The sequence below is a fragment of the Kryptolebias marmoratus genome, linkage group LG14 (genome assembly GCF_001649575.2).
Source record: "Kryptolebias marmoratus isolate JLee-2015 linkage group LG14, ASM164957v2, whole genome shotgun sequence".
NCBI lineage: Eukaryota > Metazoa > Chordata > Actinopteri > Cyprinodontiformes > Rivulidae > Kryptolebias > Kryptolebias marmoratus.
Genome location: NC_051443.1, coordinates 3379060 through 3395123, shown reverse-complemented (window position 1 = coordinate 3395123; position 16064 = coordinate 3379060). Strand labels below are relative to the sequence as shown.

At 36.7% G+C, this 16064-nt stretch overlaps 1 protein-coding gene across 3 annotated transcripts in view; it reads left to right on the top strand.

Annotated features, from left to right (window-relative positions):
• Window positions 1–16064, top strand: part of clip1b (CAP-GLY domain containing linker protein 1b) — a 140348-nt gene that overhangs the window by 59989 nt on the left and 64295 nt on the right. For all 3 annotated transcript variants that reach the window (XM_037979448.1, XM_037979449.1, XM_037979447.1), the window contains 5 exons: window positions 3403–3564; window positions 4330–4425; window positions 11025–11082; window positions 11154–11251; window positions 13086–13160. In XM_037979448.1, the coding sequence (XP_037835376.1) occupies window positions 3403–3564; window positions 4330–4425; window positions 11025–11082; window positions 11154–11251; window positions 13086–13160 (489 nt within the window). The remainder of the gene's footprint in view (window positions 1–3402; window positions 3565–4329; window positions 4426–11024; window positions 11083–11153; window positions 11252–13085; window positions 13161–16064) is intronic.

Sequence of the window (16064 nt, the reverse complement as noted above, 5' to 3'; positions counted from 1 at the left end):
TTACTTATCTGGAATCATCTGGAGATAAAGGTGAATATATCTGCATTTCATATGCATATTGATGAAAGCTGATGTTGGATTTTTTAACAACTGCTAAAGTGAACATAAAAGACTAAGCAGCAAAGGCCCGAGTATGGAGCGCCTAAATAATACGGAAATGCTCTGGGACATAGAATAAAGTATCTATTGCAACAAATCTTTTACACTCAGTTAAAAATGATCTAAACCATTTTAATACTGTACCAGAAATACCTAAAAGGTTTTTTAAGAGGTTCAGTATCCAATGCAGCAATAAGGTGCAGAAGTACTAGGACAGAAAACTTGCCAGATGGAAAAAAAATGTCTGTATGACCTATTTTTTATGCAAGTGTCTTTACAAGACAGGTGGAGCTGAAGATTTTCAATTTAGCAGTATTAGCCTCCTGGCCAGAACTGTTGTAAATGCAATCAAATTATTTTTAGTAAAAGATGGATATCAAGAGATATCAAGTGAAGTAGGCTGTACCCCAAACAAGGCAGTGAATGTATTAGGAGTAATATTCTCTCCAGTTACATTTCATAACGTAAGAATAATTTCACATCTAAACCTCTTTTTGGAGGGACAGCTCCAAACAAGTAATTTGCTGTAACACAGGAGACACACATGAGACAAAGTGTAAAATATTTTTATGTGCCTGGCTTTAGCATAGTGAGCTTAAACTGAGCTTGATGTAGGATCTGACATTGCATGAAATAGTGCCTAGCACAGGTAGAAGATCTGTGTATTCTCTTTAAAACTTGGTGCTTTTAAATCGGTCAAACAGATTACCGTAATGCAGTTGTTAAATCAAGTTTATCACAAACCTTGAAAATGTCATTCATCTTTCTAATTCTTTGTAATTCTTTGTATTTTGATTTAAATAAATCATCTCTGCCTTGCTTACAAATCATCCAGAACGCAGCAGCTTGTCTTTTAACAGGTACTAAAACAACACGAACACATAACTCCAGTCCTGGCTTCTCTCCGCTGGCTTGCTGTCCGTTGTAGAATTGATATTAAGATTTTACTGCGTGCTTTTAAAGGTCTGGCCCCATCATGCTTATGTGATCTCCTTAACATCTACACTCCAGTAAGAGCACGCTGGTCAACCAATCAGTTTATTTGAGATGTTCCATAATTCAACATCTCAAAGTGAGCTGCTGCTCAAAAACTATGGAACAGTTTACCTTTTCATATATGGACCACTTGGACTGTTGAAACTTTTAAATTTATTTGATTACATGAATTATTTTGGTGTTTGATTAAATTAGAGCTGAAGGTTTTATGGTGCGTTTCTGTATTTTATTTTACTTTAGCTTTACTTGTTTTGATATTTTTTTATATTTCTTTGCATTTTTGTTTTACCTTTTTGTTTGACTAATTTGTAAAGCACTTTGGTCAACTTTTGTTTTTTATGTGCTTTAGAAATCAAACTGACATTGACACATATTAGTTGGCCAGAAGTAGTACAAGAGATTAGGCAGTGTTGTTCCACCCAGAGCTTTGGGTGCTTGATGATGCAGCCTGGGTGGCTTCTTGCTCCAAATAAAATACAAAGTCTGACTATTGACCTTGTGGAAAAAAAGCTCAAAGGGGACTTATTATGCTTCCTTGAACAAGTCAGGATAGGTCTGTGGACTGTACAAAACATCTTCATTACATTTAATACACAAAATCATTCTCAGATATTGAGATTTTACCTGATCAGTTCTGCCTGTTTTGAGCTCATTTCAGAACGAGCGGTTTTAGGGCTACATCACTTTTATGCAAATAAGCTGCTGTTGGCCACGCCCCCCCAACTCTGTATCCCATTTAAAAAAACAAAAACTTATTGAAGGATTAAACGCTGCGAATCTGACCCACATTTATATCGTTATTAATTTAAACTCTGAGGATTCTGACTTTGGGACAGGGGCAATAAGTGGTTCAGAACCGACATTTGTCAAGTAGAAGAGCAACAATCAGCAGGTCTGAAACCCGACTGGTGGTGGGTCAGGACACTGGCAATATAGTCACATTTTCCTTTTGCAGCAGACATTGTTCAGCATTAAAACCAGCAGAACTAACGTGATGATCTTTATGCAATGAAGTGGGTGGAGCTCCACTTGGGTTGCTAGGTGAGGGGCTTGGCTTGGCTTGGGGTTGCTAGGTAACAGACTGTGACGCAACAATCCCAAGGCTTTTGAAACAGGTCATTTTGCAGACACCAGAAAACATTTACTTAATGCCAAAAAAACAGCTGGGCGTTTTTTATTTTTTGCAATTGGACTGTTTCTAGAAGCAGTAGATACCCAAATAGAAGTACAAAAACATTCAAAAAGTGAACTTTGCATATTAGATCCCCTTTACGGGAGAAAGATTGGAATTCATTGAAATAGATAATTTTTTTAAGTCTGGGAAGATACTCATTTTAATGACATGAACATGTAGCCAATGTCATCTGACGTACGTACTCTGCGTTGTGTATGTGTCGGTGAAAGAACCAGCAGACAAGGACTATGGGAGTAGTTGCAGCCAATGGGACAGGTTTATTCTGTTTAAAATAAAAGTATTTTCAGCACAGCAGTTTCAGCGTCAAGCTTCCCCATGCACACCTCTCCCCAGCGCATCTCAGCGCCAACTCACGACAAAAGCATGCAAGGACAGCCAAAATCCCCCCAAATGTTTACAAATGATAAAGTGAAATATCCATTCATTGAAACCCAAAACAAAAATAAGTAACCTGCCCAACAGTTACAACTATATATATATATTTCAAATAAAATTACTAACAAAAATAATTTTGTAATTCACTATGAACGTAAATTAAAATACATTAATTTAACAGCCAATTAACACAAAAGAACCAACTCACATACCTGTTTAAAACAAAAATATTTTCAGCACAGCAGTTTCAGTGTCAAGCTTCCCCACGCACACCTTTGATAAAAACAAAAGGAATCACACTGGCACAGTAAAACTTGATAAATGTCACCAACGTTGGAGTCAACACTCGGTATGATGCTGTGCCAAACATAAAACAGCTTAACAACAATATAAAACAAGTTGTGAGTTTAACAAACTTAAGTTTTAGGACATATTCAGCATTTTAACATAAACAGAAGACAACTCTGCACACTCACGTTTCCCCAGCGCATCTCAGCGCCAACTGAGGGGGGCAGCGAACACACAGGATGTGACGCGGCAGCATGGAGTAAGAAAATAAAAGCTCTCCACCAAAATAAAGTTCAATACATAAACAAAAAAACAAATGTACATGGAAAATGAAAATGGATTTGGGGTGAAATATAAACACTTTCACATACTCGCTACAAACAGATAAGAGCAATGTGAGACAGTCTTTTGCCTGCTCTCACCCCTCTTCTCTACATTTGGTGTTGCAGGTGGCCACAGTGTCTGAGCGCTCCAGGATCATGGAACTGGAAAGGGAGGTGTCGGACCTGCAGCTCAGGCTCCAGGCATCCCAGCAGAAGGAAGATGCTGCGTCTCTGTCGCAGCAGCAGACCAACAGTCTCAGGGTTCAGGTTCAAGCTCAGGAGAAAAAGGTTGGTGAAGATTTCCCAGCACTGGCATTTTGTTCATCTGTGCAACAGCTAAACAGGAAACAGAAGACAGATCAGCTGCCAACGTCATTATTGGATAATTGATGGAATTTTGAAGTTCTTCGTCAGATTGTTCTTGTTGTGTCAATGCTGAGTCAGCATTTACACTCTTGTTAATCTATTTATAATTACTTTTGTATGTTTTATACTTTTCCACATTCTTTGTGCTATTTTAACTATTCATATTTGAAGCACGATTGGGAACCACACACCTGATTTTGTTTTGTTTTTTTGTAAGTTTCATATATTTTGAAATGTGTAAATTTATTTACAAAGAAATTCCCCATATAAAAACATTGAGATCTCTTCAGTTGCTCCAAAACATTGTTCTCTGAAATCTAATTGAACATACTGGCTTTAATTTTGTCTTCTTATACTAATTTTAGCTACTGTTTTGAAAACTTTAACTTTTGGCAAGTGTCTTGCTAATTATAGTCTTTATCTATGGTTTTGCTCATTTTTGCTTTTAATTACAGTTTTGCAAATTTTAGTGGCAGTTTTTTTAAATTCGTCTTTCACTTACTGTTTTTTAATGTTAGCTCCTGTTCTGCTTGTTCTAACTTGAACAATTCAGACAGTTAATTTTCAACAAATTTCAGCAGAGTCATTCTGTGTTCTGCATTCACACTGCTTTTCTCTAGTTACACTGATAATGGATCATTTCCAGCTGAGTTCAGATATTCACTTGTGTGCTGTGTGTCTCAACAGATCAGTAAATTGAGTGTCGACCTGGAGAGCAAACAGAAAGAGCTTCAGTCTGTGCTGCAAGATAGTACTTCTTTGGAGCAGCAGCTAACCAGCCTGGTAAGAAAAAGGAAAGAAACTCTGGGGAACATATCTCATAATGATTGTGTTGACATGCACACCAGTATCCTAGTTACAGTTTGAATTTTGAAACATCTTTGGTATGCTTTTGCACATTACCTGGATTAAGATAATCTATAATTTTAAGGAACTTGGATGTACTAAACTACTTGTATTCATACAAATCACATGGCATAGAGACAGCTGCTTGAAGTTTCTGCACACCTTTGGCTGGTAAAAACGTTGATTGATACAATAAGAGAGTGAAACACATAGATACTGACATAACAACAAGTGAAAGCATATGAAAAAACATGTTTCTAATACTAACATTGGATGCAATCTCCATCTAATGGAATATGATCAGTACTGTGGAAGTCCAAACTTTCACAAGAACTAGTTCAGTTCAGCTCACACAGATTAAAACTGAGTCAATTTATGTTAATAGTGGACCACTTAAAAGTTCTTTACTAAATTAAAGGTCTTACATTCTTTGAAGTAATGCATATTGCCCGCCGCATTTCATCTCAGAGCTTTCAACTAAAATCATCTTATGATGAGAAATGATAAGTCATTCTGATCAAACCTTAAAAATAATTTTATGCACAATCTTTTGAGATCACCAAGAGTCGCACTTAGTTTGTGTTGCAAACAATCTTGTGCCTGAATGCCTTCATGAGTGGTGTTCATATTTCTGGAACTTTGTGTTCAGGAGTGAATGGTTGCTCTAATCTCAGAGTTTTTTAGGACAAACTGTATTTACTTGACGCAGAAAAACGTAATATTTCTCCTGGAAAGACGAGTTTTTCGTGGAGGACAGACAGATGTCTGGTGAATTTCACCTGCATGCATCGGTGCTCCTATCATTGTGGGGACCATTTTACCTTGCTCTGAACTTTACTATAAAAAATGAAGGCCCAAGATTTAAGCATCAAGTGTGAACATACTTGGTTCCCAATATAACTTAAAAAAGAAAAAAAGTAGTGTGAAATAGTGTGAATAATCAGCTAATGTATAAATGTAGCTGGTCTACTGACATAAACAGACTGCAATTATAGTTCTAAAATAAAGAAGTATTTCAATTTTTCCTTAATAGTATTATTATTAATAGTATAGGCTGTATGTTTTACTTAGACCAGTGGCCTCATGTATTAAAGAGTTTGCAGCTTTCATACTTAAAGTTGGCATATGGACAAAATTTGAAAACTCCATTCAATTCAATTTATATACATAGCACCAATTTACAACAAGAGTCACCTCAGGGCACTGAATACAAAAACATTCACATAATTCTAAAAAGCCCATTAGTAAAAGTTATTTATCTAAGAAAGCCAGTAGATTGCAGTCTTCATTTCACCACAATCTCCCATCCTGAGCATGCACATTGGCAACAGTGGAAAGGAAAAAACTCTCTTTTAATGTGAAGAAACCTCCAGCAGAACCAGACTCAGGATGAGCGCCCATCTGCCTTAACCAGCTGGGGTAATAGGACAAGAAACAGATACAGACAGACAGAATGACTGGTTCAGGGGTAGTTTTTATGAGAAGAATATGAGAAGAAAGACAAAGAAAAACACATGTTAATGATAGAAATAATTACAAATACAAACATGGAAAGCAGAGCAAGTAAAGACAGCAGCAGAGTGAAGAAATGTGGGCAGTTTGTCCTCCAGCAGTCTGAGCCTATAGCAGCATAACTAAGGGATAGCTCAGGAAACCCAAGCCAACCCTAACTGTAGAATTTACCAAATAGGAAAGTCTTAGGCCTAGTCTTAAAAGTAGACAGGGTGCCAGCCTGATGAATAGAAACTGTAGGTTGGTTCCACAAAAGAGAAGCCTGAGAACTAAAAGCTCTGCCTCCAATTCTACTTTTAGAAACTAACTAAATCTGCTTTCCGAGAGCAAAGTGCTCTGTTAAGAAAATATGGAACGATAAGATCTTTAATATAAGATGGAGCTTGATTGTTGAGAGCTTCATATGTTAGAAGTAAGATTTTATCTATCCTTAATTTGACAGGGAGCCAGTAGAGATAAACGAAGATTGGAGAAATATGATTTGTCTTCCAAACTCTCATCAGAACTCTAGCAGCAGCATTTTGGATTAACTGAAGACTTTTTAAAGAGTTTTTTGAGCACCCAGTATCTGGGAGTCTTGTTCACGAGTGATGGTAGGATGGAGTGGGAGATGGATCAACAAATCAGTGCCTCATTTTCAGTAATGAAGGTATGGCTTTGATTGGTCATGGTGAAGAAAGAATTGATTCAAAATACAAAACTCTCAATTCACTGGTCTATCTATGTTCCAACCCTCACCTATGGCCATGTGGTTTGGATCATGACCAAAAGAAGAAGATCCCAGACACAAGCGGCTGAAATGAGCTTCTTTCGTAGGGTGGCCGTGCTCAGCTTTAGAGATAAGGTGAGGAGCTCCGTCATCCAGGGGAGAGCTCAGAGTAGAGCCACTGCTCCTTCACATCAAAAGGAGCCAGTTGAAGTGGTTTAGGCATCTGATTAGGATACCTTCTGAAAGCCTCCCTTTTGAGGTTTTTCGGCCATGTCCCACTGGGAAGAGACCTCGGGACAAACCCAGAATTCAGTAGAGGGATTATGTATCCTCTCCTGCCTTAGAATGCCTTAAGATCCCCCAGAAGGAGCTTGAGAGTTTTGCTGGGGAAAGAAATGTCTGGGTTTCTCTCCTGGACCTGTTGCCTCTGAGACCCGACCACGAATAAGTGGTAGAAGTGAAGTGAAATGAGATTTATTTATATAGCACTTTTCAGCAACAAGACGATCCAAAGCGCTTTACAACAGAAACAAAAACGGAAACAAAAACAGCAGGTACATAGTGAAACACACAAAAAAAAGAAAAACACATCAATCATGTATAATCTAAATGAAATATAGGATAATCTAAATAAAATCACGAAACCAGACATATCTGAGCATGAGCTGAGACAGTCAAAATAGTAGCTACAATAATCTAAATAAAATAAAATACAAGATGATAATAGAATATAAGATGGATAGATGAATGGATGGTGGCGGCTGGTGGAGTTTTCTCCTGGGGGGGCTGTAAGTCCAAAATAGACATATACCAAAACATATACTAAGGTATCATGCCGGTGTATTTACATGAATGAAAACAACAGAAGCAACATTATAATGTACATATAAATGCACAAGTGCTTCCTGAACACACCAATACTTACAAAGACGGAGGTCTCCCAAGGCACAAGCCTGTAGGACACATTTAATGTTTATAAAATCTGTTTTCTCCCTTATTTTTCAAAACTTTACAGGAGAAAATACGTCAAAGATTGTTTTATGGTGAGAGCACTCACTACGTCACGTAATTTAATGAAGATCAGATGTCTCACTCTGATNTTTTAGCATAAATTTTCTTAAAATAATTATTAACTATGAACTTATTTATTACCTTTTGTATGTAACTTAGTCACGTAATGAACTTATTGCTGTCTTTGAATAAAAGGCAGCTCATCCGCGGCTCGACTTTTCAATCAGGCGAACTTTCTGACAGATGGATGTGACGTCAGCCCGTGGCGGGAGTCCCACGCTCCGGTGGCGGGAGGCGGTGAAATGTAAACACAGCTGCATTCAGCAGCTCTGGGCGCAGGAGAGGTGCGCCCTGAACCGTCCTATCTCTTGTATTGAAGAGGAGCTACTGCGCATGTACAACTTTTAACGAGAGTCTATGGACAAAGATTTTTGCGTCCCGGGGCGGAAATACGTGACCAATCAGACAATGTTGATGAACAAAACATTTTTACTTATCATTAATTATAAAATATTTATCTTACGCAACTAAAAATATGTATAGCCTACATATATTTCGAAATATTTTTATTTTATTTTTATTTTTTTTTACGTCTTATTCAAGGTAATGCGAGTGGTGGGGCGGCGCCCTTGCACCCTCTATTGGCCAGCCGCCACTGGTCCAAGCACTGAACCCTGAGGAACTCCAGGACTAACTGTGGTGTCTTAAGAAGATTTATCATTAACATGAACAAACTGGAGTATGTCAGATAAATTTGATTTAAACCATTTTAGAGCTGTTATATGGGCACAAATTCCAGTCATATATATTTTGTGCTTGTAAATCAGAATGCATAGTTGTGAATTATGTTTTGTAACCTTGTTAACCAAAATGTCTGTTAAGAATTTGTGTGTGTAGAAAGATTTGTATTTGTAAAAAATAATTATACAAGTTACATTTTTTTTGTTAAGGTCTATTTACAGATACAAAGCAAAAAACTATACGTAAAACTCTGTGAGTTTCATTTTGCAAGTACGAATTTTGACTGGAGTTTTCTTCCTTTTAGCTGATTGGTCAATATCTAGAAAAGGTTTATGAAAAACAAAAACAACTGGAGTTCTATTCTGTAGCTGAAGACGTTTTGCTTCTCGTTCAAGGAGCTTACCAGTTCAAAAAAGGAGTGTGTGGAGTTCCAGCTTTTAAAGCTGAGATGTTATGTAAACTAGATTCACATGCAGATTTCATTCACTTTCCTCTTTGTTTGCATGATTCACAGTTGGGCCACTTTGGTCATATGAAAGGTGTTGATTGGAGTGAAACTGACTGGATATCAGGCCTAACGCTCCATTATAGGTTTTTGAAAGCTAAAATCTGAGACCTCCTCCTTTGTTTAAAGTTATTTCCCTCTTTTGACATAGATGGCTTCCTTCACCCCCCCACTCAAACCATCTGTCTTCTCGGTCCAAAATATGAACATTTTGGTTGTCAAAAAGTGTCCCTTATCCTTGAGGTGTTGGTGAACAGCTGAGTTTTGCCCTGAAGAGGTGGCTCTCCTGTGTTGAGCCATGCATCTGTGGAGAGGATGTTTGGTTTCTCTAATCTGAACATTCCTCACTGGACTGAACTGCAGACACCACACCGCTAGGTTTGTATTTGGGTGTTTTGTCCTTAGGGTGGACCAGCCTCTGTCTGAGAGTCTTGCTGTGTTTGAAATGTACTGGGATGTTGTGTTAGGAGAAAATCCTTCTGAGTTTCTCAGGTACTCCAGCAACATAATGGATGACAATGTTTTTCCATCTGTTCTCCTTGTTCTGAATCTGTGGTGTGTTTTATAGATTTCCTAGGATATCCACATGTTTGGAGAGTTTTTTTATGTCTTGGTTCATTTTCCTTCCCTTCTGTCTTTGTGGGGACGTGTTCAGCCCGATGCTGTAGCGTTCTGATGACAGAGAGTTTGTGTTCCAGTGGGTGGTGAGAGTCAAACAGAAGGTACTGATCTGTGTGGGTTGGTTTCCTGTAGACCTCAATGTTGAGGCTGTCTTATCTTTCCATGAGAATCAGACTGTCCAAAAAAGGAAGCTTGTTGTCATTCGCATCCTCTCTGGTGAACTTGATTTGATGTGTCTGGTGAACACTTCTACTTCCTTGACTTGGATTTTGACCCAGGTATCGTCCTCATACCTGAACTAATGGCTCTGTGTTGTTCCCTCAAAGGAGTTCAGGGCTCTCTGTTCCACTTCTTCCATGTAGAGATTGGCCACAATGGGCGACACAGGAGATCCCATGGCACAACCATGCTTCTGTCTGTAAAAACTGTCATTATACTTAAAATAAGAGGTGGAAAGGCAGAGGTAAAGCAGAGTGCAGATCTGGTCTGGGGTGAAGTTGGTCCTGTCTGACAGACTTCTTTAAGAAAAGTCCTTGTCTTAAAGAAGTCGTTTTCTGGCAGTTTCTACTGCTTCTGAAGTGCAAGTAAAAAGAGAAGTGACACTCCACACTCTCTGCTTTTGGAATTGAGAAAGTTACTCACACAAGAAGCAAAATGTCTTCAGCTACAAAATAGAAGTCTAGTTGTTTTTGTTTTTAAACATTTTCTGGATTGATCATGTCCTGGATGACTGAGAATTTTCACCAGCATAATCTAACATCCCCGACCTGTTGGTGGAAGCCTCTCCAGTACAGTGCAGAATAGTATTTCTGGTTTGAAACTGTGTCACCCTAATGATCAGTAATCATGGGGTCTCACCCTCCCCCGGTTTAGCAAGTAGCATATGGTGAGCTCTGTCCAGGCCACATTTCTCCTCAAGCCCCAACAAGTTTTTAAGAAATTTGGCCATAAACTATATAGGTTATGGATGTTTTGAGCCTTCCAGTAGACCCACAAGTGAAATATTATTCCTCCTAAAGTGTGCCTCCAAGTCTTCACGTATCTTTAAAGTGTCTGCCACCACAAAGAGCTTTTGCCATATTTGTGCATATTTTCCTAATTATCTACAATTTTAACAGTGCACTATTTAGTTCTTCTGTTCACATGCAAACGATCTATTACAAAGTTATAATAAAATAACTAAATGTTTATGTTGAGGTCATTCTAAACTTTGCCAGCCAGGTTAATAGTAATGTAGTTTGTTGTTTTTTTCAAATTCATTACCATGAAGTGTTGTTTGTGGGCATTGTGAAAGTGACCTCCTTACGCAAGGCTTTTTATCCACAATCTTGCATGTTTTCTGGAGCCCGTCATTATTCCCTGGTTAGCTCAAGGTACAGGAATGCTGCTTTGTAAAAGTGATTAGCTTGAAGTCATGTTGATGTTTCTGCATTTCAGAGACAAAAGCTGGAGATTTCTGAAGAGGAGAACAAGACAATAACTAAGACCATGCAAGGTAAAGACAATGCATGTACTTCTGCAGACTGTGAAATCATGGTTTAACTTTGTCTGGTTGTTTTCTGGTAGAGGTGGAGCAGAGTGTGGAACGTTCAAAAAAGGACTTCCAAACCCTGAAAGAGGAGAGTCAGCACAGAGAGACAGATCTAAGAGCCCAGCTGACCCAGGTAGGACTGCATCTATATAAGTTGTTCCTCATCACAAGATTATTGTTTTTGCACTTTTTTTATTTAAATGTGATGTATTCTTGGTATTATTTACTGTACTACAAGTAAATTATGCGTTTTGTGTAAAAATGTGTTTTTTGTGGCTTGTGATGCATTAATGAAAACCAAAACTTTTAGGAGACATGATATGGTTTATTTAAAGCTCAGAAAAATTCAATGCTTTATTTTAGACAGTTCAAGACCATTTTACATTGTACTTTTACAATTGTTAATACTCAAGAATTTAATTTTTGAATCATTTGAATAATTTTGCCAGATTAGGATTTTAAACTCAAAATTACTAATTATCAAGTAGTCTGGAAATACACATGCAACAGTTAGGCTCATAAAGGGTTTAGAGTCTTGCTGACATTAATTTACCACTGCACATCATTTGGAAATACTGTACAAAGAATAACTTTCACAGATAAAACATGATTTCTTTATCTGAAGGAGTAGAGAAAATAAACAAACAATTTTTATTTGTTTACTGTTGTACTTTTTTAACTTGTTGCTGTGTATTTTTGTGAACACAACTAAGTTATTATTAATGTTTAAAACTGGAATAAAAAGAGTTTAAAAAAAACTGTTATGAACTACAATATGCACATTTTACTATAGCATTATCCAAACCTATTCCTTTATTTGCTTTTTCATCCCATATTTGTTTCAGTAAAGATTTATCCACCTGTTCACATGTCTTTTGGCAAATACATCAACAAAATCATCATAGTTTATAACTTTCACCCTTCTTAACTTAAAACATTTTGAGCAGATATACTGACCTAAGGCAGATGGAGTGTCACAGCAACGAACCATGCAACTTGCATCTCCACTGACTGTAAAGTCGAGAGGCGGGGTTCTCTATGTCCTGGTACACCTGTACCGATGCCAAACCTTGGCGGAAGCTTCAGTCAGAACCCTGATGTGAGGACAATCTGACCTCATAACCGAACTGAACAGCTGGTGTTGTTCTGTCCTGCCTGGTCCAGACCCTGTTACAAAAACATTACCGTTTAAAGTCAAAACTCTGGGCTTGTTTCTGAATCCTCCAGCACCCCTGAATAAAGTCTATACCTTACCAGGGAAGCTAAGGAGTGAGATTCCCCTGTAATTGGAACATACCCTCTGGTTCCCCTTCTTAAAAAGGGGTCTGCCAATCCAGTGGCACTGCCCCTGTCAACACGATGTTACAGAGGTGTGTCAACCAACACAGCCCAGGAACATCCAGAGCCTTTAGGAACTCAGGGTAAAATCAACGCATTTTTACAGAACGTGCACTTTTCTTTTGCTTCATAATAACAAATACATTTGCTGTAGTGGCAAAGTAAAAATGACAAACATTTTTAATGTTTTGGAAAAATAAGAAAGAATTTGAACTATTTACAAAATAACCAATAACTTTTTCAGCTGTAAAAATCTAAAACAAATTTGTATCCAAAGACATCTCAGCACTTTTGACATTACCCCTGCCTTAGAGTTTTATTGTTATTTTATTTTATTTTTTACTTTTTTCATTTTAAAAAATCTTTTATTTATTTATGTATTTGATGATTTACCTGTACTTTAACTTAGTTATTTTCCCATCATGTTATGTCCAATTTGAATTTGTTTTTATATTATTAGCAATGTTAATATTATTAAATTGTTTTTATGTTTATTGTATATTAATATCCTTTTTCTTGTGGTCAATAGCTTGTCTTTTCAGAGAGAAAAACAAGAATTAGTATTCATTCATGTTCCATAGTATATTTACTGAAGGTTGCTGTAAAAGAGTCCTCATTATATCTTGCAGACTAATGAGAAGTTAGAGAAGATGTTGCTGTTGCTGGAGCAGCGGACTAATGAGAAGACGACTTTGGAGACGCAGGTGAGACGAAAGCATTCATTAGAAGTCATCTAATTGGGGTGAGATTTGTCTGTGTTCTTCTCATTATTTACCTTCAGTTCCTTTGGGTTTTCAGCTTTCTGTTAACACACATGAAATACTTACCTTTTAGTGATGATGCCAAAGACGCATAGCTAGAACAAATCTGCAGAAATGTTGAAGGTTTCCAAAGCAGCTGCTGCCCAAAACTTCAGCATAACTCTGTAACAACCTGAGCTCAGAAAAATGCAGACATTTTGATGTTTGAACTGTAGAGGTGTGCAGAGACCCAAGATAAAAATAAATGTTATAAAGCTGCTGCTAGTGGCTCATTAAGGTCACCAGGGTAACCACACACCTGTGTCTCACTCCTTGACTGTCAAGTTCATGAGAGGCAGAAAGAAGCAGACTGAAAAGTAAGCCTCTAACAAACATTTGCTGTGGAAATACTGAAGGTTAGTGTTTTATGTAAGAGATATGACTACATGTCTCCTACATATGAAGGAGATATGTCCTCTCATGTTTGTATATATATTTTTGGTCTAGCTACTTCAACATACTTTCAGGTACATTCATATATAAAGATGTGCTCTTTGAAATCTGCTTTCACTTACTTGCTTCGTTTTTATGTTTCAGCTGATTTTTATTAGCTATCTTTTTGCAAAATTTAGCTTTAACCTACTGGTTTGGTTGGGTAGCTTTTAGCTACTGTTCTGCTAGTTTTTGCTATAAGTTTGTTGTAATATTTTTAGCTTTTAGCTACTGTTTTGCAGGTCTTAAGATTTAGCTATTGCTCATTTTGGTTTTTAGCTTTCATTCTGCTTCTTTGACATTTTACATACTGTTTTTCTTATTTTAGCTTCTTAGTTTTTGCTTTGCTAATTTAAGCTTTCATTCTTGCTTTAACTTGAACTGTTCAGTTTCATCTTCTTCTTCAGTCATTCAGTACATTCACCTGCATTTTCACAGAAATTGCAGTTTTTCTATGCTTGCATGTTCAAGCAGTATTTTCTCTTTCACATTACAAAACAGAGGCTTAAATAGTGACTCGTGAATTTGTTTGGCACTTTGGGAAATATGGATGATAGTGGCTTTTCTTGTTGACAAATAAATTTAGTCAAAGTTAATATAGATCAGATGAGAACAACTCCCTTTAGCTTGCAGCGCATCAAGGAAACCGTAAAAAAACCCCAGATTTTTTTTATTCATTTTCTGATTTGGTTGTTACCTCACAAACACATAAAACTCTGCTGTTTTTGAAATATTTGGTCATACATTTAAAATCTTGCAGCTGTATTAAAAGCTCCTTATTCTATCTAACTGAGATTTTTTTTAATTTATTTATTCCAATTGAGCAAATTTTTTAGTTGAGGTCCTGATGTACATCTTTATGTGTTTATACTTCCATGAGCTCAGCATCTGGAGCCTGCAGGATTTTTGTTGCCTCCTACAGTAACTGCTCTTGTTGGGGATGCTCTGTTCCAGGGTTTTTATTTAATTAAGCAGGATTCATCCATTGCTTCCTCATCTGATTCCCACTTCCTTCTTTAACATGATATTTTTATCTTTTCTTCTTCCTGTGATTCACCTACTCTTCTTCAGTCAGGCTGTAGCTCTCTGCTGCCCTCTTGCTTTCTTTGTTGCATTCATCTCCACTGTGTGTTTCGAACTGTGGCTCCAGCTGTCTGTGAACTCCAGCTGCTCAGGTGAATGGAGGATTAGAGTTCAAGATGGATATTTGATGTCAAAATTCTTCTGACTAGTATTAATAGTGTGGAGGCTGAGTTAGCAATCATACCGTTTCCTGTTTATAATTTCTTATTTTTTTTTGCAATCAAGCTACTTATGCATAAATTGTGCTATTTTACCCAATCATATGTATATACAACCATTTGGCTTGATTGGTAATAGGGTACTATGACTTTTGGGTTTTTTAACTTTTGTACTTTTCAAGACATTTAGCTATTTAAAATAAATGTCCCCTTTGAAATACATTAAGATCTGTAAAATTCCATCAAAAACCTTTTTCCTTTGAAATTTCCCTCAGCATGCTTAGTCTTTTTTTGTCTTCTTGTGCTAACTTATAGCTTTTAGTTGCTGTTTTGCTAATTTTAGCTTTTAGCTACAGTTTTACAAATTTTATTTTTTTAGTTACAAATTTCACTAATTTTAGCTTTTATCTATGGTTTTGCAAATTTGGGCTTTTAGCTATTTTTCTAATTGTACCGCTTAGCTACTGTTTTGCCAAATGTAGTTTTTAGCTACATTTTTGCTAATTTTAAGTTTTTAGCTACAGTTTTACAGAATTTTAGCTTAGCTACAATTTTGCAAATTGTATCTTTTGGTTATGGTTCAGCTAATTTTAGATTTTAGTAACTGTTTTGAAAATGTTTGCATTTAGGAACAATTTTGCTAATTTTAGCTTACTGACTAAACTCCTATTCTGCTTGTTGTAATTTCAACAACTCATTCTTCAACAAATTTCACAAATTCATTCATTGCTCAGCAGTTTCACAGAAAATACAAGTTTCTCTAGTTTCATTTGTATGTGTGGTAGCTTTTCCAGACAAGTGGTGGGGAGCTGGGAAACTCTTCAGTAATAAAATTAATTTTATTAAACTCCCCTTTAATTCCTTCCTGTATAACAGCAACATATTAGCAACATACAGGTGCTGGTCATAAAATTAGAATATCATGAAAAAGTAGATTGATTTCAGTAATTCCATTTAAAAAGTGAAACTTGTATATTATATTCATATATTACATACAAACTCATATATTTCAAATGTTTATTTCGTTTAATTTTGATGATTACAAATGACAACAAATGAAAATCTCAAATTCATCATATCAGAAAATTAGAATCTTGTGAAAAGGTTCAAAATTGATGGCACCTGGTACCACACT